At 43.6% G+C, this 26,205-nt stretch overlaps 1 protein-coding gene across 1 annotated transcript in view; it reads right to left on the reverse strand.

The window, feature by feature from the left end:
• Nucleotides 1–24,314, reverse strand: part of LOC309553006 (alpha-2,8-sialyltransferase 8F-like) — a gene marked incomplete at both ends in the record, with an annotated part of 49,589 nt that extends 25,275 nt beyond the window's left edge. The window contains 2 exons of the mRNA XM_082253909.1: nt 10,137–10,223; nt 24,175–24,314. Coding sequence (XP_082110035.1) covers nt 10,137–10,223; nt 24,175–24,314 — 227 coding nt within the window. The remainder of the gene's footprint in view (nt 1–10,136; nt 10,224–24,174) is intronic.
• Nucleotides 24,315–26,205: the final 1,891 nt, after the last annotated feature.

Here is a 26,205-nt window from a genome sequence, read left to right on the forward strand (position 1 = left end):
GCACAGCACGCTGCACGCTCTGCATTTCTTTATGTTTTTACTCTTTGGATACAATATTGCATTTGCAATATCTGAGGAGTGAGCGTTTGAATCTGTGTTCCCTGTGAATTTGGTTTAATAAGCGTATTGACCCTGCAGGGTCGTATCATTAAGGTGAGAGGCAGATATTGCTTGGTGGTGGGAAGCTGTGAGCACCAAAGTCACACTGATCTCAAGCCATGGACTGTCTCTCTTACTTCTGACTCTGCAATTTGGGTCATTTTTTTTTGGAAAATTATTTTTATTCAGTTTTCAAGAACATACAAAAAGAAAACAGTAACAACGGTTACAATAAGACAAGGCAGACATCAAACAAAAACATCTACCCAACCCCAGAAACCCCCCCCCCCCCAAAACAGACACCAGCACCCCAACATCATCCCGGATGACCGAGGCCAGCAGGGTCAGCACCGGCCCACGCCAGAAACAAACGCAGGCCGGCTCCGACCCAGAGAGAAGAGCACCCCTCAGTAGCACCCAATCAAACCCCCCTCAGTGCACACCCAAAACACAGCTGTCATGCAGTATAGTTCAGGCTAGGCAGCAATATAAAATAAAGTACATAAATCCAGCAAATCAACATGCAAATGGCATAACATAATAACAGGACGCAGGGCCAGCGTCAAGCCTCCTCCCCCAAAAAGTGCAAAGTTAACCAATTGATGAAGATGAGTCAACCCACGCCCTCCAGACCTTTTCAAATTTTTTGGGACAACCCCTAGATAAGTATGTCGCCTTATAGAGCGGCAAGCCAGCATTGACCAAGCCCCTCCAGAAAGAAAGCGAGGGAGGAGCCTCCTTCTTCCAATGGAGCAGGATCGCCTTCCTGGCATAAAACAGCAGTATACTGAGCAACGTTCTGTGGGCCACCGAAGGGACCACCTCCTCCACCAAACCCAAGAGACAGACCCTCGAGGTCAGTGGAATAGGGGTCAGCAACACCTCGTTAATACAGTCAGTCACAGCCCCCCAAAACATCTGGATCTGGCTGCAGTCCCAAAAGACGTGAGTCGCGTCTGCCGGAGAAGTAGAACAACGCCAGCATTCAGCGGACGAGGTCGGATAAATCCTGGCCAGGCGGGCCGGAGTGTAATAGATCTGGTGCAGGAATTTGAATTGTATGAGCCGGTCCCTAGCGGACACCAGATATTTAAAGGGTTCAGTCCAGACCTCATCCCAGTCGTCACCTTGCAGGTCGGGCACCTCCAACGTCCATCTGTCTCTACATTTAGTAATGCTAGGGGGGGTCAGTCTAAACATATCCTTATACACAGTCGAAAGGATCTTGAGCGAGGTGTCACAAGTTAACACACACTCAAGATCCGAACAGCACATTTCCACGTGAGACGTGGCAAACTGGCTTCGGAAAGCATGTCGCAGTTGGAGATATCTAAAGTAATAATGATTGGGCAGGGCAAAGTTGTCTTTCAAACGGTCAAAAGGAAGAAGATCCCCCGCTGCTGTAATGTCCCCCAAGGTCTTAACCCCTTTCACCGCCCATACCACCGGGTCAAGAAACTTATGGAAGTGGGGGAGGGTAGGATTCATCCACAGGGGGGTAGACGGAGAGAAGCCAACATAGCTAGGACAGGTCAAGCGCAATGACTGCGCCCAAGCTCTCACCGTGGCTTTCATGGTCAACGTTAACGGGAGATCCGAGCCAAGTCCCCTAAACAGGGCCAACCGGAGAGTCTCAAATGAGCCCAGATGAGCTGCCTCCAGGATCGTGGCCGAATCCCCTTCATCCGCCCGCAGCCATCGTCTTGCAAATTTGGGTCATTTTTTAAATGTTATTTCATCCCATCTGTAGGAGGTTCTTTATTAGACTGCGCTGCACTATGTTTTATGTTATATGTTGAAGGTGTCCAGATTGCCCTTGAGTGTTAGCTGCTGGTCTACAGACTATTTATATATTCAGCGCTGAATCTTTCTCCTTTTTATATTAATAAATAATATCAATATTAATAATCCATGCCCCCACTTCTCACCGTTCTTTTTAGGGGTAGGTTGGCAATGAAACACACAACACACACTGTAGGCAAAAATAATATATTGTACAAATAATTAACTTGAACAACTTTGTCACAAATAAGGGAATACATAAATTATTATACTTTGGAGGTATAAATGTTACTGACCCAGATTAACCGCAACATTCAATGCTGGCTAATACAGCCCCGGCACCTAAGAAGACCAATACCTATGAAACCCACGACAACATTCAAGCACTCATCAATTGGAATTCTAGCTACCGTGTTTCCCCCGAAAACAAGACCGGGTCTTATATTAATTTTGGCTACAAAAAACGCACTAGGGCTTATTTTCAGGGGATGTCTTATTTATTTATGGTATGTAAAAAGACGAACTTAAAGGGATTGTAACCCTAAAATAAATAAATATCCTGATCCTTTAAAGCATGGTAGACAGCACAGTGCTTGTGTTGTGTCATTTAGCCCTCTTCCAAAAAAGCTGGAATAAAATAATAAAATGTTAAAAAAAGTTCTCTCCCTGTCAGCTCAGGAGTCAGCATTATGGCATTCTGTAATCCCAAAAATAAACCTTGGATAAAGTCATTGTAAAAATATGTAATGGGTTTTGTAAAAAGATTATGTAATGTGCAGCGTGTCTCCTTTTGTAACTTTATTGTGGAAAATACCATATTTACAGCACCGCTGGGCACTCACGTGACCCTCCGGAGCTCTACTTTCCCTCTCTCCGAATACTGCAGAAGGAGGGGCTGAGATCAAGGATTTTACTAGGGCTTATTTTTGGGGTAGGGCTTATATTGCAGCCATCCCTGAAAATCATGCTAGGTCTTAATTTCAGGGTAGGGCTTATTTTCAGGGAAACAGGGTAGCAAGCACATGGAATATACCACTCCTCAGTCAGGCCAGCCCTTCAAGTCTGCAGTCAAGGTCCCCCTCAGCAAGGTCTCCCAATTAAGTCTCCAGTCCAGCTTCCAGTCCAGCACCCCAGTCAGGTTACCAGTTCAGCTCACAGTCAGGTTACCTTCCATCCAATCTGGCTTTTTTAGTCAGGGACGGTTTTCTCCTTCGCCCAGCCTACTTTCCAAGTCCAGTCTTTGCTCTTCTTATATAAGTTCCCTCCATTCACCCTCATTGAGTAAACTTTGATTGGCCCAAAGTTATAATCAAATCTTTCTCAAGAACTTGACTGGCTGGAACTCAAGTTTGCTTTGCTATCTTGATTATCACACAATAATTAAGATCTCTGGTGACCAGATGTCTACAACATGTTTATGTTTGTTAAAGGCCCGTACACACTCGATGGAAATCGGACGAAATATCCTCCGATTTTTCTCTCTCTTGCTCAGCGTTCGTAACCGTTTTTAGTTGACGGTGCATAATGTTCACAAAATTTCTCGTCCGATTTTTTTTTTTTTTTTGGGACATTTGTTTATAGACTTCTGGGTTGTCAGCAACTTCAGATCATGCACAGTTTTTCGTATTCGATATTTCACGGACGTACTGCATACACATTAAACGAAAATTGGTCATCTGGGGACGGACGATAAAAATTTTGGTGATTGTCCCTGGTTTTTTTTGTTGAAAATGTCAGCATCGGCTGCTGAAAGTTGTGCACACACTAGCCGAAAATCGTACGATTTTACCTCGGACGGGAATTTTCGGCAGATTTTCTACTAGTGTGTACCCCACTTTAGTCTGCCATCACCCTAGACTTTATGATAAACAGTCCCTATAATAGCATGTTAAGGTCCTATACCCAAATGTAGACACAATGTCTAGTCAGCAGCCCTAAAAACAAAAGAGGCAATCCTAATTACAATGCCCAACATTTAGCTTTGAAGGCACCAAGCCAAAGCTTTTGTCTACTGAGAGACAGGAGACAGTCTTGTAAGTACAAACCAGGCCCATGTCTCATCATAATACCATAAAATATATTAGGTACATAATTTTCCAGGAAATATCTATTTTAGTGGGCATGGTAATTTCTTACAGTGTAAACTGTCAAACCAACTTTCTGTTAATCCCACCAAGTCTAAACCCCCCTCATGTAATAGTAGCTCCAGTTTCTCTATTTTGTTAGCTAGACTCCTGGAATTTGAGTACGTGCCCCTGAGTTTTGTACGAGTGCAAATTATTTTCTCCTTAGGTATTCTGAGGCTGTGGTTTTGATTTGTCAACTCGTTTACACCAGGATTAGATGTTATGGATATATTATCACTAGTGCCTCCATTAGTAACCTTTGACCTCCCCCACCACCTAGTTTAACCACTTAAGCCCCGCCTGACTTTAACGGACTGCCTGACTTTAACGGACAATTGCGCGGTCTTGCGATGCTGTACCTAAATGAATTTGGTGTCCTTTTTTTCCCACAAACTGAGCTTTCTTTTGGTGGTATTTTATCACCTGTGTGATTTTTTGATCATGCGCTATAAACAAAAAAAGAGCATCAATTTTGCAAAAATAACAATATTTTTCACATTTTTTATATGAATTCCCCCCCACCCCCAAAAAAATGTAAAAATCATTTTTTTTTAACATTTTTGGCCAATTTTTTTTTTTTTTTACCATATGTTTGGTAAAATAAAAAGCAAAAAGCGTATGTTGATTGGATTGCACAAAAGTTATTGCGTTTACTAACAAAGGGAAAGATTTTTGTCATTTTTGTTGTTTTTTTTAACGCGTAATGGCGGCGATCTGCGATTTTTTTTGCGGGACTGCGACATTGGGGCGGACAGATCGGACCCTTGACTGACATTTTTGACACTTTTGGGGTTACCAGTGACATTACTACAGTAATCAGTGCTATATATATGCACTGTTACTGTAAAAATGACACTGGCAGTGAAGGAATTAACTGTATTGGAGAGGGAGGGGTTAAGTGTGTCCTAGGGGGCGTGATTCTAACTGTGATTGGCTGTGGCTGTGTGTGTAAGAACAGTGATCAATGGTCCTACATAGTAGAACCGTTTGATCATCATTCTTACACAGAGAGAACTGACAGGCGGCTTTGTTTACACTAGCCGCCTGCCTTTCTCCCGCTGTCACGGACGATCGCGAGTGCCCGGCGGACATCGGGTCTGCTGGGCACACGCGCGGGGGGGTCCGTGACCGCACGAGAGCCAGAGCGAGCCTCCGGCGGCGTGCACTCGCTCCCCACACCCTTACCGGCTAGCGATGTAGCCCTACGTCGCTCTGCCTGTGAGGGGCTGACTGCCGACGTAAATAGTCGTGCGGCAGTCGGCAAGTGGTTAAAAGCATATTTGCTATCCTTTCTCTCAGCAGAGCTGCACCCTCTCCATTAAGTTGTAGCCCATCCCTACTAAAGAGCTGGTAACCAAGTAAGAAGTCAGCCCAGTTTTCCAGGAAACCAAAACCCTCCTTCCTACACCAGCTCCTCAGCCACTTGTTAATTTCCCTAAGCTCCTGCTTCCCTTCTGATTTGGCTCGAGGTACAGGTAGAATATCTGAGAAAACCACTTTGGAGGTTCTTCTCCTCAATCTATTCCCTAAGTCCCTGAAATCAATTTTTAGGACTCTCTAGCTTCCAATCACTTTGTCATTGGTGCCAACATGTACCATGACAGCTGGGTCCTCCCCAGCTCCACCCAATAATCTGTCCATCCGATGTGCCGAACCCGAGGGCCCAGTATATAACATACTGTTCGGCAATCATGGATCATGGACTGCCCTCTCTATCCTTCTAATAATTGAGTCCCCCTACCCCCAATACCTGTCTAACCTTGCCTGTATCCTTGCCCTGGCAGCTAGGGGAGGGTGCATGCTCCAGCGATGCCACCCCTGAGCTGATATCCCCAACATAACGCAACTTGGCATATTTGTTGGGGTGTACCAATTTAGGACTGGCCTCCCTGGGGCTCTTCCCTTTACCCCTCTTTCTAATTGTCACCCAGCTACCTACCTATGGTTCCTGTATCTCCATATCTTCACCCCCTCTAGTCTAGCGCCTTCCAGAAACGATTGGGTAATGTCCATGCTCCTTTCCAGGTTGTTGATACTTCTCAGTGTTGCCAGCTGATTCTCTAGATCCAGGATCTGGGCTTCCAGAAAAACAAATAGCTCACATCACGCACAGCAGTATTCACCCCTCGAAGGGCTCTTCAAGGAACGCATACATGGAGCAAGATGTGCACTCCGTTGCATTACTAATCCTGTTGGACATTTTACTCGCTAGTCTAATGGGAAAAAGAAGAAAGAAATAGAAAAACAAATGATACTCCTGGTACTCTACACTACCCCCAGTTACTCCAGGTGCTACAGCCACTCCAAGTTCCTCAGAGTCATTCCCAGTACTTAAGTTACTTCAAGTTACTCCAGGTCACTCCCAGTACTCCAAGTCGCTCCTTGTAGCAAAGTTATCACTCCATACTCCAAGTCACTACCCAATACTCAAAGTCACTACCCAGTACTGCAAGTCACTACTCAATACTATAAGTTGCTCCAAGTAACTCCCAGCACTCTGCCAATATTACTCCCAGTACTCCAATGTTGTTCTAAATTACTTATGGTTGCTCTCAGTACACCAAGTCACCACTCAGTACTCCAAGTTACTCACAGTTACTACCAATACTATAAGTTACTTCTAGTTACTCTAACTATTCCAAGTCACCCTCAGTACTCTGAAGGTCTCCCAGTACTCAAAGCTACTACCAACTTACTACAAAGTCACTCCAAGACCCTGTAAGGTCTCTGCAAAGATACTCCAAATTCCTATAAAGTTACTCCAAAGTCACTCCAAGTCACTACAAGGTATTTACAAAGTTACTCCCAATTCCTATAAAGTGCCTCTAAGTCACTTAAGCCACTCCAAGTCACTGCCGGATGCTACAATATTTTACTGAATTTTCTCCCAGTGCTCAAAGGTATTACAACTATTACTCTCAGTACACCAAGGTATTACAACTATTACTCCCAGTACACCACGTTATTACAACTGTTACTCCTAGTAATTCATGTTATTACAACTTTTGCTCCCTGTACACCACATTATTACAACTGTTTCTCCCAGTACTCCAAGCTATTACAACTATTACTCCTAGTACTCCCAGTTATTAAAATATTACTCCCAGTACTCCAAGTTACTACAAATACTACACCTTACTACAAATACTACACCTAAAACTCCAAGTCAGTACAAATACTACCACCAGTATTCCAAGTTGCTACAAATATTGCTCCCAGTGCTCCAAATATTACTCCCAGTACTCCAAATATTATACCCAGTACAGCAAATTACTACAAATAATACTCCCAGTACATCAAGTTACTACATATAATACTTCAGTACACAAAGTTACTATAAATAATACTCCCAGTCCTCCAAGTTATTACAAATAATACTCCCAGCACTCCAAATTATTACACATAATACTCCCAGTACTCCAAGTTACTGCAAATAATACTCCCAGTTCTACATGTTACTATAAAAATACTCCCAGTACTCCAAGTTACTACAGATAATACTGCCAGCACTCCAAGCTACTAGAAATAATACTCCCAGTACTCCAAATTACTACAGATAATATTCTCAGCACGCCAAGTTACTACAAATATTACTCCCAGTACTCCAAGTTACTAAAAATATGCTCCTGGGCTATCAGTCATTAATTAATTGTGTCCTGCTCCCTCACTCACAATGTGTCCGCTGCTCCCCGTTAGTGTGTCCCTTGTTCTCCTGTCGGGTTCCGGCTGCTCCCCGCGCTCACCTGCCAGTGTGTCTCTCGTTCTCCTGTCAGGTTCTGGTTGCTCCTCAGTTCCCATCCCCGCGCTCACCTGTCAGTGTGTTCCTCTGTCTCCTGTCACGTGCCAGCTGCTCCTCAATCCCTATCTCCGTGCTCACCTGTCAGTGTGTCCCTCGTTCTCCTGTCAGGTGCTGGATGCTCTTCATTTCCCATCTCTGCGCTCATCTGTCAGTGTGTCCCTCATTCTCCTGTCAGGTGCTGGATGCTCTTCAGTTCCCATCTCTGCGCTCACCTGTCAGTGTGTCCCTCGTTCTCCTATCAGGTGTCAGCTGCTCCTCAGTCCCTATCTCCGTGCTCACCTGTCAGTGTGTCCCTCGTTCTCCTGTCAGGTGTCGGCTGCTCCTCAGTCCCTATCTCCGTGCTCACCTGTCAGTGTGTCCCTCGTTCTCCTATCAGGTGTCGGCTGCTCCTCAGTCCCTATCCCCGCGCTCATCTGTCAGTGTTTCCCTCGTTCTCCTATCAGGTGTCGGCTGCTCCTCAGTCCCCATCTCCACGCTCACCTGTCAGTGTGTCCCTCGTTCTCCTGTCAGGCGTTGGCTACTCTTCAGTCCCTATCCCCGAGCTCACCTGTCAATGTGTCCCTCGTTCTCCTGTCAGGTGTCGGCTGCTCCTCAGTCCCTATCCCCGCGCTCACCTGTCAGTGTGTCCCTCATTTTCCTATCAGGTGTTGGCTGCTCCTCAGTCCTTTTCCCCGCGCTCACCTGTCAGTGTGTCCCTCGTTCTCCTATCAGTTGCTGGCTGCTCCTCAGTCTCTATCTCTGAGCTTACCTGTCAGTGTGTCCTTCGTTCTATATCTGAACACAAGCATAGGTAAAAAGGAAATATTATCGTTACAAAATTCATTAGAAGTGTATTAGGCATACGTATCCCTTAAAACCAAAGAAACCTAAATCAGATCCTTATATTAGCTCATTTTTTTCAAACACCCCTGAAGGTCGTGATTCCTTCCACTATGTGTATATAGTGTTATCAAAAATGTTTCACAACCAAAGTAACAAAAGATAATCAGCATTGAGATATCACACTGGGGAGGGTAACCACAAAGCTGGCGCCTTTTGCCTTTTTGGCTTCTTCAAGGGTTTAGAGGAGTGCAGTAAGAAGAGGGTTGCTAGAGAAAAAAGAAACATATACATAATATACATACAAAGCATATTGTTCATCAAATATTTCAATAATATTTGTTTAATTATAAAGACTTAGGCCCCGTTTACACTGGGGCGACGCTACTTTGCCGGGCAACCTCATAGGTCGCGGCGCGCTGCTCGCACCACGACCTCAGAGCGGCCGGCACGGACTTCATAACATTGAAGTCTATGCAGGTCGCTCCGTGTCGCCCCAAAGAAGCTCCGGACCCTTTTTCTAAGTCGGAGCGACTTGTGTCGCTCCTATTAGAACGGGTCCGCAGCTTCTCTATGGAAGGCGACCTACGTCGACCTGTCAGGCGACCAGGTCGCCTGACAGGTCGCCCCAATGTGAACGGGGGCTTACAATGAAAATTAGATAATTGGGCATAGGGTGGTATACACCAGATGAATGCACAAAGCATGCATGTTGGGGAGGGTGTCCTCCTAGCTTTCTGCATTCATCTGGTGTATACCATCCTATCCCCATCCTGTGCATGACTGCAATGGGAGAGATCTTTCTGGCTCTTCCAGGGATACATTCTATCTAATTTTTATTGCAAGTCTTTTATAACTAAACAAATGATATTGAAATATTTTAAGAACAATATGCTTTGGATATGAATTATGTTTTTTTTTTTCTCTAGCAACCCTTTTCTTACTGCAACCCTTGAAGAAGCCGACAAGGCGAAACACGTCGGGATTGTGATTACCCTCCCCAGTGGGATATCTCAAAGTTGATTGCCTTTTGTTACTTTGGTTGTGAAACATTTTTGTTAACACTATATCACTATATTCACATTGTGGGAGGAATCATGACCTTCAGGGGTGTTGGGGTTTGAAAAATTAGCTTATATATATAAGGGATATTAAGGGATATGTATCCCGAAAACATTTTTAATGAATTTTGTAACAATAAATTTACCTTTTTAACCAATGCTTGTGTTCGGATATTTATTCTGAGAGAAGGTTCTCACTTCTTTAAAGTCCCACCTCCTTTTTTCTTTATTGTTTGTATCTACATTGGGATTTGGTGTTGAGTATCTCTATTGAGCTCATTTTCTTTTTTGTCTCTTTTTTTTCTTTTTTGTGCATAGAGCCTTAGTGGACGGACAATGGTACATTTAATCCAGGTCCTACGACCAATTATTTGTTGTATCCATTTAAATAGTGCAAACACTTGTATTTATGTCTTTAAAGCAAAATGTATCTGGGCTACACATACTTACTGCAGCAGCTTGTGTTCTGTTGTGTTCTCCATCCAAGGACACCCTTGTAGTGCTTTAACTGTCTTAAAAAATTCTTCTTTTTTTAATCTGCAGAAAAAAAAAATCAACAACCTGAATTCTCCTTCTGTCCACAGATCAGAAGGGGAGTTAGGAAAAGAGTGCATTAGTTGCTATGCAAACCTCTAATACAGAACTTTTCTTATGTGTTCTCCTTATGTCTGATAAATACAGTGCCTTGAGAAAGTATTCATACCCCTTGAAATTTTTGTACATTTTGTCACGTTACAACCTGTGACGGTATTCACCGTCACTGGAGGTGAGGAGCAGATATTTAATGGTTTGAATTGCTTCAGATGGGACAGTAATATTTGTCAACCATATCTTCATATAGAAATATGAAGATTTAATACCACCTTACACAGTGTATTCCATGTGCTTGAGAGAGACACACATAGACTGTCATTGGCAAACTTCCCTATTGTTTGTGTATTGGGAGGGAATGTGGATTGTGCATGTCTCATTGTTAAATGTTAATAACCTCACATTGTTCTGTCTGCCTTAAGATAAGCTTATTATGGGATTAATATGTGTTTGTGGATTGGCTGCTAAGGGGGAGGGGGGATTGTCCCACAGTGTATATCTTTGTGTATACTGTATGGGAGTGTAAAATTCTGTTTTCATTGGATTGTGAATGTCAGGGCCTGTTTTCAACAAGGTCCATCTGGGCGGAAACCTTGTCAGGGAAAACTGTATAAAAGTCTGTTTCTTGTTTAATAAAGAGCTATACTTCACCCTCAATCTAGAGTCCTGTCTCTCATTGGTGGAATATATTACAAGGGATTGCTATGTACTTCATATTCCTTGGATAATCACTAAGCTCTATTAAGAGCTTGTGTAAGAGCTTGTTCCTGCTGCACTCTCTGGGGAAAGAGAGGTTCACCCACTGGAACCTGGAGCCTTGTCGTAGGTCCAGGGTGGGTAGGAGACGGCAAGACCCTAACCAAGCTGTGGCAGTTTGTGGGGTCTGAGGTGTTTATGGTGTCTGGTGGAGTGCTTGGAGCCCTCGGGAAGCACTAGGAGCATCCGTCAACAGAGGTACCCAGTCCGGGGTGCCGGTTGATCCGTTACACAACCAAAAACATAGATGTATTTTATTGGGATTTTATGTGATAGACCGACACAAAGTGGCACATAATTGTGAAGTGGAAGGAAAATGATAAATGGTTTTCTAAATATTTTACAAATAAATATCTAAAAAGTGTGGCGTGCATTTGTTTTCAGCCTCCTTTACTCTGATACCCCAAACTAAAATCTGGTGGAATCAATTGCCTTCAAAAGTCACCTAATTAGTAAATATAGTCCGCCTGTGTGTAATTTAATTTCAGTATAAATACAGCTGTTCTGTGAAGCCCTCAGAGGTTTGTTAGAGAACCTTAGTGAACAAACAGCATCATGAAGGAACACACCAGACAGGCCAGAGATAAAGTTGTAGAGAATTTGAAAACAGGGTTAGGTTATAAAAAATATTCAAATTTCTGAACAATTCATGGAGCACTGTTCAATCCTTCATCCGAAAATGGAAAGAGTATCGCAAAACTGCAAACCTACCAAGACATGGCCTTCCACCTAAACTGACAGGCCAGGCAAGGAGAGCATTCATCAGAGAAGCAGTCAAGAGGCCCATGCTAACTCTGGGGGAGCTGCAGAGATCACAACATCCCCACAATGAATCATGGTGGTGGCAGCATCATGTTGAGGGGATGCTTTTCTTCAGCAGGTACTGAGAAGCTGGTCAGAGTTGATGGGAAGATGGATGGAGCCAAATACAGGGCAATCTTAGAAGAAAACCTGTTAGAGTCTGCCAAAGACTTGAGATTGGGGCAGAGGTTCACCTTCCAGCAGGACAATGACCAGAAATATACAGCCAGAGCTACAATGAAATAGTTTACATCAGTGGTCCTCAGGGCCCACTAATAGGCCAGGTTTGCAAGATAACTGAAATATATCCCAGGTGATATAATTTGCTGCTCAGTGATTGCAGTACTCTAGTCTGCATCTCCCCAAGGTAATACTTAAAATCTGGCCTGTTAGTGGGCCCTGAGGACCGGAGTTGAGGACCACTGGTTTACATCAAAGCATATTCATGCGTTAGAATGGCCCAGTCAAAGCTCAGACCTAAATCCAATTGAGAATCTGTGGCAAGACTTGAAAATTGCTGTTCACAGATGCTCTCCATCCAATCTGACAGAGCTTGAGTTATTTTGCAAAGAAGAATGGGCAAAAATGTCCCTCTCTAGATGTGCAATGCTGGTAGAGACATCCCCAAAAAGAATTGTAGCTGTAATTGCAGCAAAAGGCGGTTCTACAAAGTATTGACTCAATTGATCATTTTCCTTCCACTGCACAATTATGTCCCACTTTATGTTTGTCTATCACATAAAATCCCAATAAAATAACATTTATGTTTTTGGTTGTAACATGTGGACAAAATGTGGACAATTTCAAGGGATATAAATACTTTTTCAAGGCACTTGTATGCCATTGATGGCATTTTGTTATATCTGTTTGATTAGTGTAAAAAATACCCGTTTGATTCTTTGGGAAATTTTGTGAGCTGATACTGTCAGGGGGTAGAGGGACAAAGAAGATCAGGTGATGCTCAAGGTATGCTGTCCACCACTCCCTCAATAAAAGGGACCAAGGTTCAGGGTTGTCAACCGTCAGTAAATTTATGGACAGTTTGTAAAAATCAGTGATTTTACAACTGTCTGTAAAGATCAGGGGCTGATAATTTGCCAGGCTGTGACTTTTTAAGTGTACACCAGGCAAATTATTTGATACGGGTATTGTCAGAGTTTCCATATTGTGTATCAAAAGTCTAAGTTTTTTTTTTTTTTTACAGCATCACAGCTACTGGATGGGGCTGATGGTTATAGGAAAAATATATTACAGATAATACGGAGATAATTTGGGAGGGCTGTGTGAATTCTTGTGGTGTTTTAAAAATAGACTGCATAATGTTCTCACACCTTTATACTGAAAAATAAGGCAAACAGATGATTTATGGAACTCACGTTTTCATTGTAGAATGCAATATAAGGGTTTGAAGATGTGAACATTCAGCAGCTGATAGTGTGGCTTCTTTTTTTCTTGACCTGCGAAAACAAACTGGATATTATAATGTTTTTTCTTCCTTCCTTCTTTCTTTCCTTCCTTCCTTCCTTATCTTTACCTACCTTCCTTCCTCTCTTTTCTTGTTATTCCTTCCTTCCATCCAGTGTTAATTTTGTCTACAAAAATATTTTCAGCAATGAAATTAACACTGGTTCCTTCATTCCTTTCTCTTCCTTCTTCCTACTTCCTCTTCCTTTCACTGTATTTTTTCCTTCCTTCCTTTCTTTGTCTTCTTTTCTTTTCCTTCCTTCCCCTTCATTCTTCCTTATTTCCTTCTTCCCTCTTTCTTTTTACCTTCCTTCCCCTGCCTTTCTCTTCATTCCTCCTTATCTCTTCCTTTCTTTAATCCTTTCTTGTTTTTACCCTCCTTCTCTTTCCTTACCTTTATTTTCCTTCCTCTTTACCTTTCCTTTCCTTTTGCTTATTTGTACCTACCTTACTTCCTTCCTCTTCACCTCTACTTTCCTTCTTTTTTATCTGTACCTACCTTCCTTTCCCTTCTTTCATTCTTAACTCTACTTTCCTTCCTCCCTTTTTTTTTACCTTGCTTCCTTCCTCCTTACCTTTACTTTCCTTCCTCCCTTATTTTTACCTTGCTTCCTTCCGTTTCCTTCCTCCTTACCTTTACTGTCCTTCCTCCCTTATTTTTACTTTGCTTCCTTCCCCTTCCTTCCTCCTTACCTTTACTTTCCTTCCTCCCTTATTTTTACCTTCTTTCCTTCCTTACTCTTCACCTTTACTTTCCTTCTTTCTTATTTGTACCTACCTTCCTTCCCCTTCCTTAATTCTTAACTCTTCTTTCTTTCCTCCCTTATGTTTACCTTGCTTTCTTCCCATTCCTTCCTCCTTACCTTTACTTTCCTTCCTTCCTCCTTACCTTTACTTTCCTTCCTCATTTTGTTTTTTACCTTCCTTCCTACCTTCCTCCTCACCCTTACTTTCCTTCCTCCTTATTTTTATCTACCTTTCTTCCTTCCCTTTCCTTTATTTCCCTTCCTCCCCCTTCCTTACAGTGTTAATTTTCAACAAAAATATATTCTTTAATAAAATTAACAGTGGTATGGGAGATTTTAGTCAACTAAAATACGTCTATACCTAAAAAAAAAATTCAGATGTCCAAAATATGACTAAAACTAAAATGCCATTTTAGTCAAAAGACTATGACTAAAACTAAATTGAAACTTGACGTAAAAATTAAAACTGTTTCCTTCCTTCTCCTTCCTTCCCTCCTCTTCTTCCATCCTTATCTTTACCTTTCTTCCATCCCTTTCCTCCCCCTTCCTTCCCTTTACCATCCTTCCTTTTTCTTTCCTTCCTTTATTTTTTCCTTTTTCTTCCTTCATAATTAAAAGACTATGACTAAAACTAAATTAAAATTTCACGTAGAAATTAACACTGTTGCCAAAAACACAAGGGTACTTCAATAGGATCATTTTACAACATAAGAAATCATGGATTTATAGGCTTAACATGCTAATATCTAATTGGTTAAACACTGAACTGAATCTGCAGGTGTTTTTGGATACTGATCTGTCATTTCTCTTCTGCTGTGTAATCAGGATAAAGAGGTTGAAGATATGTTACTTTGTAGAGAATTAGGTTAAAATACTTAGTATAAGAAGTGCCACTCCAAGCAATATATACCTTTAAGAATCTTCAAAACCGTGCTTGCTAAGGGAAGGTCTAATTCCTACTTTGACCAATGAAAAGAGATTTACTAAAACTGGTACACACCGAATCTGGTGCAACTATACATGTGTAAAAGGTTGGTGAGCCTTCCTTTCAGTGTCCTGAAGAAGCCCAATGATTGGGTGAAACATGTTGATGTCACAGTGACACCTCTGAGCCCCGCCCACACCCATCATCTGTCATATTGGCAAACTGTCACCTGAGTCAACCAAAATATGAGCAGCAGTGGCAGTAGTCCTTAGATACACAGACCGGCTATGTTAGCCCGGGAGCGAGCCCGATACAGGGAATACACAGGGGTTTATTTACTAAAACTGGAGAGTGCAACATCTAGTGCAGCACTGCAGAGAAACCAATCAGCTTCCAGGTTTGTTTTTGTTTTTTGTCAAAGCTTAATTGAACAAGCTGAAGCTAGAAGCTGATTGGCTACCAAGCACAGCTGCACTAGATTTTTGCACTCTCCACTTTAGAAAGGCTCCATGCACACTAGCGTTTTTTAGAGCTCCTAGAAGCTGTTATTTGCATTTTTGTTTCTGCTTCTAGAAGCTAAACAGTGTTATCTTATGTTTCCATGTACACAACTTTAGGCTACAAAACCAGAAAAATTCCCTCTGATTGGGACTTTGGAGGGCAGTAACATGAGGTAGAGAGGCACTTTGGAGGGCAGTAACATGAAGTAGAGAGGGACTTTGGAGGGCAGTAACATGAAGTAGACAGGTAGCTACCTGTCTACTACATGTTACTGCCCTCCAAAGTCCGAATTAGGGGGAATTTTTCTGGTTTTGTTTCTAGTTCGTGATGTGGGCACTTATTTTGTTTAATTGTTCTACCCATTGACCCAATATCTTCAACTACTTTAGGTTATTAGCATTTTTTGAGCTTCAGCATCTAGGAGCAGAAAATAAAAATTGTAGAGTTTTTTGGAGCTTTTTTCCAGCAGAAAAAAAAATGAATGCTTCTAAATGCCCCCGAACTGCTTCTAAAGGCTACTACATTGCTACTAAAACAGCTTTTTTGATTTTATTTTTTCTTCGTGTTTTAATGGCAAAAAAAACGCTAACAAAATGCTAATGCTCGTAAAAGCTTCTAAAAGCTACTAAAATGCTACTAGAAGCAGGGACAAAAATGCTATCATCAGCAATTTTCATCCAGCATTTTTTTTCTAGCTTTTCTTGAAAACCACTTATGTGCATGGAGCCTAAATCATCCCCACAGTGACTTTGTAGAAGTGGTAAGAACCTAGAAATTAGCTCCTGGATTCAAGGAAAGTGTACAGCCGTGGCCAAAAGTTTTGAGAACACCACAAATATTCATTTTCACAAAACAATGCTGCCTCGGTTTTTATGATGGCAATTTGCATCTACTCCAGAATGTTTTGAAGAGTGATCAGATGAAATGCAATTAATTGCAAAGTCCCTCTTTGCCATGAAAATAAACTTAATCCTATGAAAAACATTTCCACTGCATTTGTGAAGAAGGCTTCAGGGGATCCACAGTGCCAGGACCGTCTCCTGCAGTTGATTCAGCTGCAAGATCGGGGCACCACCAGTGCAGAGCTTGCCCAGGAATGGCGACAGGCAGGTGTGAGGTCATCTGCACGCACAGTGAGGAGAAGACTTTTGGAGGGTGGCCTGGTGTCAAGAAGAGCAGCAAAGAAGCCACTTCTCTCCAGGAAAACACCAGGGACAGACTGATATTCTGCAAAAGGTTCAGGGATTGGACTGCTGAGGACTGGGGTAAAGTCATTTTCTCTGATGAATCCCCAATTGTTTGGGGAATCCGGAAAAAAACCTTGTCCAGAGAAGAAAAGTTGAGTGCTGCCATCAGTCCTGTGTCATTCCAACAGTAAAGCATCCTGAGACCAGCGATGCTGATAAGGCAGTACAACCAGTCCTATTGTACTGGGCCTAGAACCCATTAAGTGAACAGGGGGACCCAGAGTAACTTTATTGTTTCTGCCTAAATCCATTTTACTAGACCACATCATTGCTCTTACTCACTTTCCAGGGTTTAATTTGCATTTCCCTGGGCCCCAGGTAGGAGCAGTAGAGGGACTTCTTTTTATTTCATTTTTGAGGCGTAGGCGGATCAAGTCAGTGCCGCTGTTTCACTGCACCCTGGGGGTGGGTGGTGTTGGGGGGCCCCTTTAGGAAGGCTGCATGGGGCCCCATAATTTCTAACAGAGGCCCTGCTTGAGACCATTCATGTGTGGAGCTGCTTCTCAGCCAAGGGACTGGGCTCACTCACAATTTTGCCTAAGAACACGGCCATGGTACAAAAACATCCTCCGAGAGTAACTTCTCCCAACCATCCAAGAATAGTTTGGTGAGGAACAATGCCTTCTCCAACATGATGGAGCACCTTGACATAAGGCAAAAGTGATAACTAAGTGGCTTGGGGAAAAAATATCAAAATTTTGGGTCCATGGCCAGAAAGCTCCCCAGACCTAATCCCATTGAGAACTTGTGGGCAATCCTCAAGAGGTGGGTCAACAAAAAAAATCCCACAAATTCTTACAAACTCCACACATTGATTATGAAGGAATGGACTGCCATTAGTGAGGATGTGGCACAGAAGTTGATTGACAGCATGCCAGGGCGAATTGGACAGGTCTTGAAAAAGTAGGGTCAACACTGCAAATATTGACTCTTTGTATAAACTCAGTGTCATTGTCAATAAAAGCCTTTGTCATTCTCAAAACTTTTGGCCATGGCTGTATATGCTGATTGCAGCACAGACATCCCAAGTCTCCCGTGACTTGTGGGAATCTCCCGCCTTTGGTCGGTGGCTCACGGACCCCCGCAAGTGCCCTGCGATCTCCCGGCTGCCGCGGAAGACTAAGGATGTCAGTGACAGAGCCGCTGCTTCCTGTATAGTTCCACCTCTGTCACAGGAGGAGTGATATGAAATGCAGTCCGCCTGTGACAGGAGCCACACAATTACAAAGCACGCTGGGCTATGCGCATGCGCAGTAGGGAACCATCAGTGAAGCTGAAAGGTACCCTTTCCCACTTCCTGGGAGACAGCGCGGCAATGTCCCTCGGAAGTTCGGCCCCCTCCTCCCTCCTCCACCGCTCGGGCAATTACAAAGCGTGCTGCGCTATGCGCATGCGCTGTAGGAAACCTATGGCTTCACTGCTGGGTTCCCTTATCCTGGATGGCGGCGGCGGCACCCGAGAGCTGATACGTAAATCGGCTTCCAGTGCCGACATCGCAGGCTCCCTGGACAGATAAGTTCTACTATTTAAAAGTCAGCAGTTACAGTATTTGTAGCTGCTGACTTTTGATTTTTTTTAAGGGGGGGGGGGGGGGGGCGGAACTCCGCTTTATCCCTTTACTTCCCTGCATTTGTTTGGTTGGCTTCTTTTTATGCAAGCTGGAGGTATAGGAGAAGGATCACCTCCTAAAACCAGGGCCAGTGCTTTGTAGATTAGAAGCACCGACCATTTTAGAATTTGGCTTTTAGTTAGGTCCCTTATTTTTACAATACTTTATAAGTGCTAAGGAATTTGTCTGTTTGGTGATCTTTTGATTGGCCTTCTTATGTGGACTTGACTGATGGACTGAAACAGAGGCGTAACTAGAACCTTCAGGGCACCGGTGCAAGAAATCATGAAGGGCCCTTCCCTTCAAGTCTGGGGCTCTTCCCACTGATCCTGGGGCCCTTTACTCTCATTGTGGGACCCTTTCACAAGTTTTGAAGTGGGCTCCCTTCCTGCCATCCTGGGGCCGCCCCAAGATGGTGGAATGCCAGGGCCCGGTTGCAAGTGTGACATTTGCGATCCTGGAAGTTCACCCACTGGTATCAGTAGTTTTTATTTTTTGGTATTTTAATTGTATTATTATTTTATCATTTTATTTTCATTTTTTTCCAATGTCACTGACTATGACTCTGTCCATTCAGAAAAGGAAGGAGCATATTTACAGAACCCTTACTGGTTCTCTATTGTGGGGGGGGGGGGGCAGCACAGTAGAGGGGCAGGGGAGCACACAGGGGCCCAGAGACAGCAGAACACAAGTGAACTGGATTGGAGGAGGGGCGGGGGCAGCATACAGAGGAACCAATCTTCTCCATTTTCCACCTGCAGCTACAGGAGGAAAAAGTAGGACAGTGTTTCTCTACATGCTGCCCCCCCCCCCTCCTATCCAGGTGTACAGGGGAGCCACACAGGCTCCCTGGAGCATGGGGCCCAGTTGCAATTGCAACCCCTGCTTTATAGTGGGGGGGGGGGGGTTTGAGGGGTTAAGTGAACAGCTTTATACCAGGGAATAGGGGGTAGAGCTTTGTGGTGGTGTTTCTTTCACCACTGATCTTTTTTCATTCCGGTCACACCACCGACTGGGGTACATTTTTTTATTTCAGTGACACCGCTAATGCTGACAATTTTTTTCCCATAGAGCCCATTCACACTAGCGCGACTTGTGAGGCGACTTGTGTGCCCTCAAGTCAGCGCAAGTTGCTTGACATAACAAAAGCAATGTTAATCAATCAGTGCCGTCTTAATTGGCACTACTGAAGTCGCTCCGACTTCAGAAAAGGGTCCTGTACTACTTTGAGGCGACCTGTGATCCGACTGTCCCATATACTTCAATGGGAGTCGCCTCCTTATCGTAATTGAAGTGACTTGTTATCAGACTTTTCAGGAAGAAGAAAGAGATTAGCCAGGCATTCCCCACATTGCAGTCATGCCTATATGGTATATGGTATATATATATATATAGTGGACACTGATACGTGGCACTGGTGGGCAATGAGGAAATGAGTAAAAAAAAAACAGAAAAGGGGAATTAGGTCACAACACATCATATTCTGATTGGCCAAATACAAAGTCGTCTGTCATATGAGTCGCGCAAAATAATTCACAAGTCGCGCTAAAGTGGCGGTAAAGAGATCTCAATCTGCGACGCTTTAAATTTATTTAACGGTTACCAGTTTTGAGTTAGAGTGTAGCTCTTTTTTTTAATTATTGCTCACGCTCTGGCGATCGCGGCGATACCTCACATGTGTGGTTTGAACAGCGATTTCATTTGCGGCTCGACTTCCGTATACGTTTTTTTTTGTGCGCGAGCTAACGGTGACGGGGGGCGGCTAAATTTTTTTTTTCCCATTTATTTTATTTATTTTTTTAACTTTATTAAAGTTTTAAAAAAAAATAAAAATCTGATCACTTTTATTGCTGTCACAAGCAATGTAAACATCCCTTGTGACACCAATATGTAGTGACAGGTACACTTTATGGAGGGATCGAGGGTCTAAAAGACCCTAGACCCCTCCACTACACTTCCCTGTATGCAAAACGCCGAAAACGGCATTTTTGCATACAGCCGTTTTTCAAATTTGCCGCCTTTTGCAGCACAGTAACCCGGACGTGACGTCATGGACACTGCCTCCGGGTTACGTCATCGGAGACCCGATCAATGCCGTTTCAGGCATTCATCGGGACTCCATCCAGCCGGCGGACGCGCCGGCTGGGTGCTCGGGGCTCCCGGTGGGACGGGAGCCCCGAGCAAAGCCACGGAAGGCGGCGGGAGGGGGGGGGACGTCCCCTCCCCCCCCGGGTAACGATCGAGTGGCTCCCGAGCCGCATCGGTCGGTACCGACGGAAAGTCGACCGTCGGCTTCAAACCACGGTACCGGGATGATGCCTCTAGCTAGTGTGGCTCCCCTGTACACCTAGATAGGAGGGGGGGGGGGGGGGCATCATCCCGGTACACTACCGCAAAGTTCACTGACGTAAACCTCTATATACTGATTCCATTTAATTTCATCATCCTCTAGTTGTGTTAAATTAGTGCGGGGGGGGGGGGGGGTGCTTTGGCGATGCGGATTGCCACCTCCCTGAAATGAGTTTTCCACCTCCCTGAAATGAGTTTTTGCAGGTTGGGATGCCTGGCAGCGGCACAAGTGAGTTTCTAGGCAGCTGCCTTGCTATGTCAGCACGTACTTCTACAATCAAGCTGAACTTGCACCTGTTGCTATCTACTTTGATTTACTATCTGGGCCTTTTGTAAGCTAAACTGTGGATTTAATTATATAAGATAAAATTGCGCTAGGATACCAAGAATACTAGTTATGATATATAAGCAGTGAAGTCCAGCTGCTAACACGTATGCAGGAATAACGGCATAAGAACATACAATATCACAAAAAAGTGCTGATGTTAAAGGTCCAACAGATCTAAAAAGATTGAATAATAAACAAAGAATCAAGTGCGAATGGAGCTCAAGTAGAAAGTCCAAGAAGAGCCACCACCAACACCAAACACACTACCTCCAGGATGTGGACCCCCTAAACAGAAGGTCAAAAGGGCTTGTCACTATCCTTTGGCATTTAGGACACAGGCACCTTTCCATTCCCAAAGATCCTCAAAATATGGCTTTAAATCCACTCCGAACTTCTCCAGAGGCTCATGAGGCTCATAAATACAAAGGGGACATCTCATTGGGTAGTACGTTCAAATAAAATAGTTTTTATTCCAATAGTTAAAACTCACATTTAACAGGTTTTGAAGTCGTAGTTGTCTCCTGGAAACCGATTGTTTCCAACCTAAACACTGAGGATCTACCAGTTTGCAATACATCTGAGCAATATCGCTTACATCTGACAACCAGTAGCCTGACGAATATCGCCAATGCTGACACCTACATATGTGTCAACTTTATTACAGCACTTTGAATCATACTGCTGATGTGTAGACTATTGTGGCACAGTATCTGTTAAAGAGTAACTCTACTTTCATGGGGAAAAAAATCAGCAAATAAAGAAAAAACACTGTGATCCTCTGTAATCATTGGAGCAGCTATCGATTCCTTTTGGCTGTTCTAAATTGGCATATTTGGCACGGGCACTAGATTACCTTTTCCCAGCATTGCCCATGACTCACCAGTGACAACATCGCTAAGTGCCCATTTACCTCTCGCAGCAAAATTGCCCCCTATCTGGCTGGACCAGGAATTTGCCAGAGATGTATAGTAACTAAGTAGAACTACTTCACTACTGTACTTAAGTACCGAAAGGCGGTATCTGTATTTTCCTAGAGTAGAATTTTTTTCTCCTACTTCCACTTTTACTTCACTACATTTTTTCAATGATTTCAATACTTCTACTCCGATATTTTTTTTTTTGTGCTGCATAGTTACTCGTTACAATTATAAAAATTACCACTGCCAGAACAGTAGATGGCAGTTTTCATGAAGCTCAAAACATGTGTATTATCAGCGCATACGAAAATAAATGCTACTGTATGTATAAATAAAAGCTGCATTTGAAATAATAAAAAACAATATGATGTTCAAACTTTTGACTTCTTTCTTTAATAACTACATAACACAGTACTTGTACTTTTACTTTCAGTACTTGAGTAGCAAAATTTTAAAAAAAACTACTTGCAATACTTAAGTACAAAAAATGTTGAATACTTTAGTACTTCTACTCAAGTCACTTTTTGATCGAGCACTTGTACTTTTACTCAAGTATGGGTTTCGAGTACTTTATACAACTCTGGAAGTTGTTGATTTGCTATCAACGAAATTGAACAGTGTTTCCGGGCCAGTGAGGGAACAGTTCCGTTATAAGTGAAAGCCTTTCCTCAGGGTTTGCCCGTCTTACATGGTCCTTATTTATGATTCAACCTACAGAGGGCTGAATTCAAAGACACCCCAAAAATCAAAGTGAAAAAATGATGCAGCAGGATAGTCCATTTTGCTGAAATTTCATTGCAGCAACTCAGAATGGTCCTCAGTAGTTTGTATGGCCCCCCACGTGCTTGTATGCATGCCGGACAATGTTGGGGCATGTTCCTAATGAGAAAACAGATGGTGTCCTGGGGTATTTCCTCCCAGATCTGAACCAGAGCATCACTGAGCTCCTGAACAGACTGAGGTGCAACCTGGCGGCGTCAGATGGACCGAAACATAATGTCCCAGAGGTGTTCTATTGGATTTAGGTCAGGTGAGCGTTGGGGACCATTCAATGGTATCAATTCCGTCATCCTCCAGGAACTGGCTGCATACTCTTGCCACATGAGGCCGGGCATTGTTGTGCACCAGGAGGAACCCAGGAACCACTGAACCAGCATAGGATCTGACAATGGATCCAAGGATTTCATCCCAATACCTAATGGTAGTCCGGGAGCCATTGTCTAACCTGTAGAGGTCAGTGCGTCCCTCCATGGATTTGCCTTCCCAGAACATCACTGACACCGCCACCAAACCGGTCATGCTGAATGATGGTACAGGCAGCATAATGTTCTCCAAGGCTTCTCCAGACCCTTTCACGTCTGTCTGTGCTCGGGGTGAACCTGCTCTCATCTGTGAAAAGCACAGGGCGCCAGTGGTGAACCTGCCAATTCTGGTGTTCAATGGAAAATGTCAATTGAGCTCCATGGTGCCGGGCAGTGAGCACAGGGCCCACTAGAGGACATCGAGCCCTCAGGCCACCCTCATGAAGTCTTTTTCGGATTGTTTGGTCAGAGACATTCACACCAGTGGTCTGCTGGAGGTTATTTTGTAGGGCTCTGGCAGTGCTCATCCTGTTCCTCTGTGCACAAAGGAGCAGATACCGGTCCTGCTGATGCGTTAAGGACCTTCTACGGCCCTGTCCAGCTCTCCTAGAGTAACTGCCTGTCTCCTGGAATCTCCTCCATGCTCTTGAGACTGTGCTGGGGGACACAGCAAACCTTCTGGCAATGGCACGTATTGATGTGCCATCCTGGAGGAGTTGGACTGCCTGGGCAACCTCTATAGGGTCCAGGTATGGCCTCCATGCTACCAGCAGTGACACTGACCCCCTCTATAGGGTCCAGGCATCGCCTCATGGTTCCAGTAGTGACACTGACCGACCCTAGCCAAATGCGAAACTAGTGAAAAACGTTCAGAAAAGATGTGTAGGGGAAAAAATGTAATTTGCCTCCACCTGTAAAACCATTCCTGTTTTGGAGGTTGTCTCATTGTTGCCCATCTAGTGCACCTGTTTTTAATTTCATTAACACTAAAGCAGCTGAAACTGATTAACAACCCTCTCTTCTAATTAACTGACCAGATCAATATCCCAGGAGTATAATGGACTTGATGCTATACTCTGATTACAAAGTATTCCTTTAATTTGTTTGAGCAGTGTATATACATGGTGGAACCCAACGCGTGCCCCTAGGATAATATATCTACAGAGGCTTACCGGTAGTATCCAGGTCCCAGTTGGTTCTGCCGACTTCCATATCCCAGCTGGTTGTGAAAACTTCCAGGTCCTGGTTGGCTCTGCAGTTTCTTGTAGAAGAGGTAACATGCCAGGACAGTAACCAAGGTCAGGATGCCCATCCAATGCCTCCTCATTATATGATAAGATATTAGAACAGAGCAGAGTGGATATCTCAGGAGTGCGCGTTGAAGTGACCTTTTTCACTGGAAAGGCGTGTCTTTATTACTTTGGCTAATGATATAACCTGCCATAAGAGAATCTCATATCTTCTCTGCCATGCTAGAAAATTTCCAGACCCATTGCCCGACCTTCTTTTCTTTTTTCAACCCTTCACCAACCGCCAGTGATACAGAGAAGAGAGTTCAAACTTTAAGTCTGGAATCCGAGCTGAACAAATATTGTCTACATAGGAGAGCCGTGTGTATACTGACATGAGTCCCGTCCTCTGAGATCTTCCAGATCTCCGCAATCATCCATCATAAAACCTATCCTGTACTTTGCCTCCATGCAGGATTTTCCTATAATAAAGAACGGACGAAGAGAACTCTGTTCCCAAAGAATGCTGACTGAGACTGAGGCTTCCTTCTGGATGACCTGACAAAAAATACATTGTAACCTTTATTACTGAGATGACCCAGCACTGCTTCCTATCTGATAAGACACACACTGTCCCCTTATATACAGATTACTGATCCAGTACTGCTTCCTCCTCCACTATCTGATGAGACACACACTGTCACCTTATATACAGATTACTGATCCAGCACTGCTTCCTCCTCCACTATATGATAAGACACACACTGTCACCTTATATACAGATTACTGATCCAGCACTGCTTCCTCCTCCACTATCTGATAAGACACACACTGTCACCTTATATACAGATTACTGATCCAGCACGGCTTCCTCCTCCACTATCTGATAAGACACACACTGTCACCTTATATACAGATTACTGATCCAGCACTGCTTCCTCCTCCACTATCTGATAAGACACACACTGTCATCTTATATACAGATTACTGATCCAGCACTGCTTCCTCCTCCACTATCTGATAAGACACACACTGTCACCTTATATACAGATTACTGATCCAGCACTGCTTCCTCCTCCACTATCTGATAAGACACACACTGTCATCTTATATACAGATTACTGATCCAGCACGGCTTCCTCCTCCACTATCTGATAAGACACACACTGTCACCTTATATACAGATTACTGATCCAGCACGGCTTCCTCCTCCACTATCTGATAAGACACACACTGTCACCTTATATACAGATTACTGATCCAGCACTGCTTCCTCCTCCACTATCTGATAAGACACACACTGTCATCTTATATACAGATTACTGATCCAGCACGGCTTCCTCCTCCACTATCTGATAAGACACACACTGTCACCTTATATACAGATTACTGATCCAGCACTGCTTCCTCCTCCACTATCTGATAAGACACACACTGTCTCCTTATATACAGATTACTGATCCAGCACTGCTTCCTCCTCCGGGCACATCTGTTTTTATGAATGTCCTATAACCCCGTGTTTGATGTAAGTGCATACCTGCCAACTGTCCCGTTTTTCCCGGGACAATCCCGGCAAATAGGAGCCTGTCCCGGGTCATTTACACTGTCCCTGTTAATCAGGGACAATGTAAATCATTTAAAAAAAAAATATATATTTTTTTTTTTTTTTTTTAATTTTGTTCCACACAGTGTCGCTCTCACCCCAGCTATGTGTTGTAGTTCTGGCAGCAGGTTGTCTCTCTCTCTCGGTGCCCGCTCACTCTCGTCTGTCGCAAATTTAACATTTGCACCGAAGCCAGGGTGTCAGCATGGTGCACTTTCCGAAATCCGCCAGCAGGGGGAGGCAGAGCACCTTCCGACAAGCTGACACTTTAGAATTGCAGGGAATTGTGATGAGAATTTTAAACTTTAGGCAGAAGTAGTGCAGCTGAATGGGAGAATTATTCCAACTCTGCTACTTTAGCCTCAAGTTTT

The sequence above is a fragment of the Pelophylax lessonae genome, assembly GCF_965119305.1.
Source record: "Pelophylax lessonae genome assembly, chromosome: 4".
In the NCBI taxonomy this organism is placed as follows: Eukaryota; Metazoa; Chordata; class Amphibia; order Anura; family Ranidae; genus Pelophylax; species Pelophylax lessonae.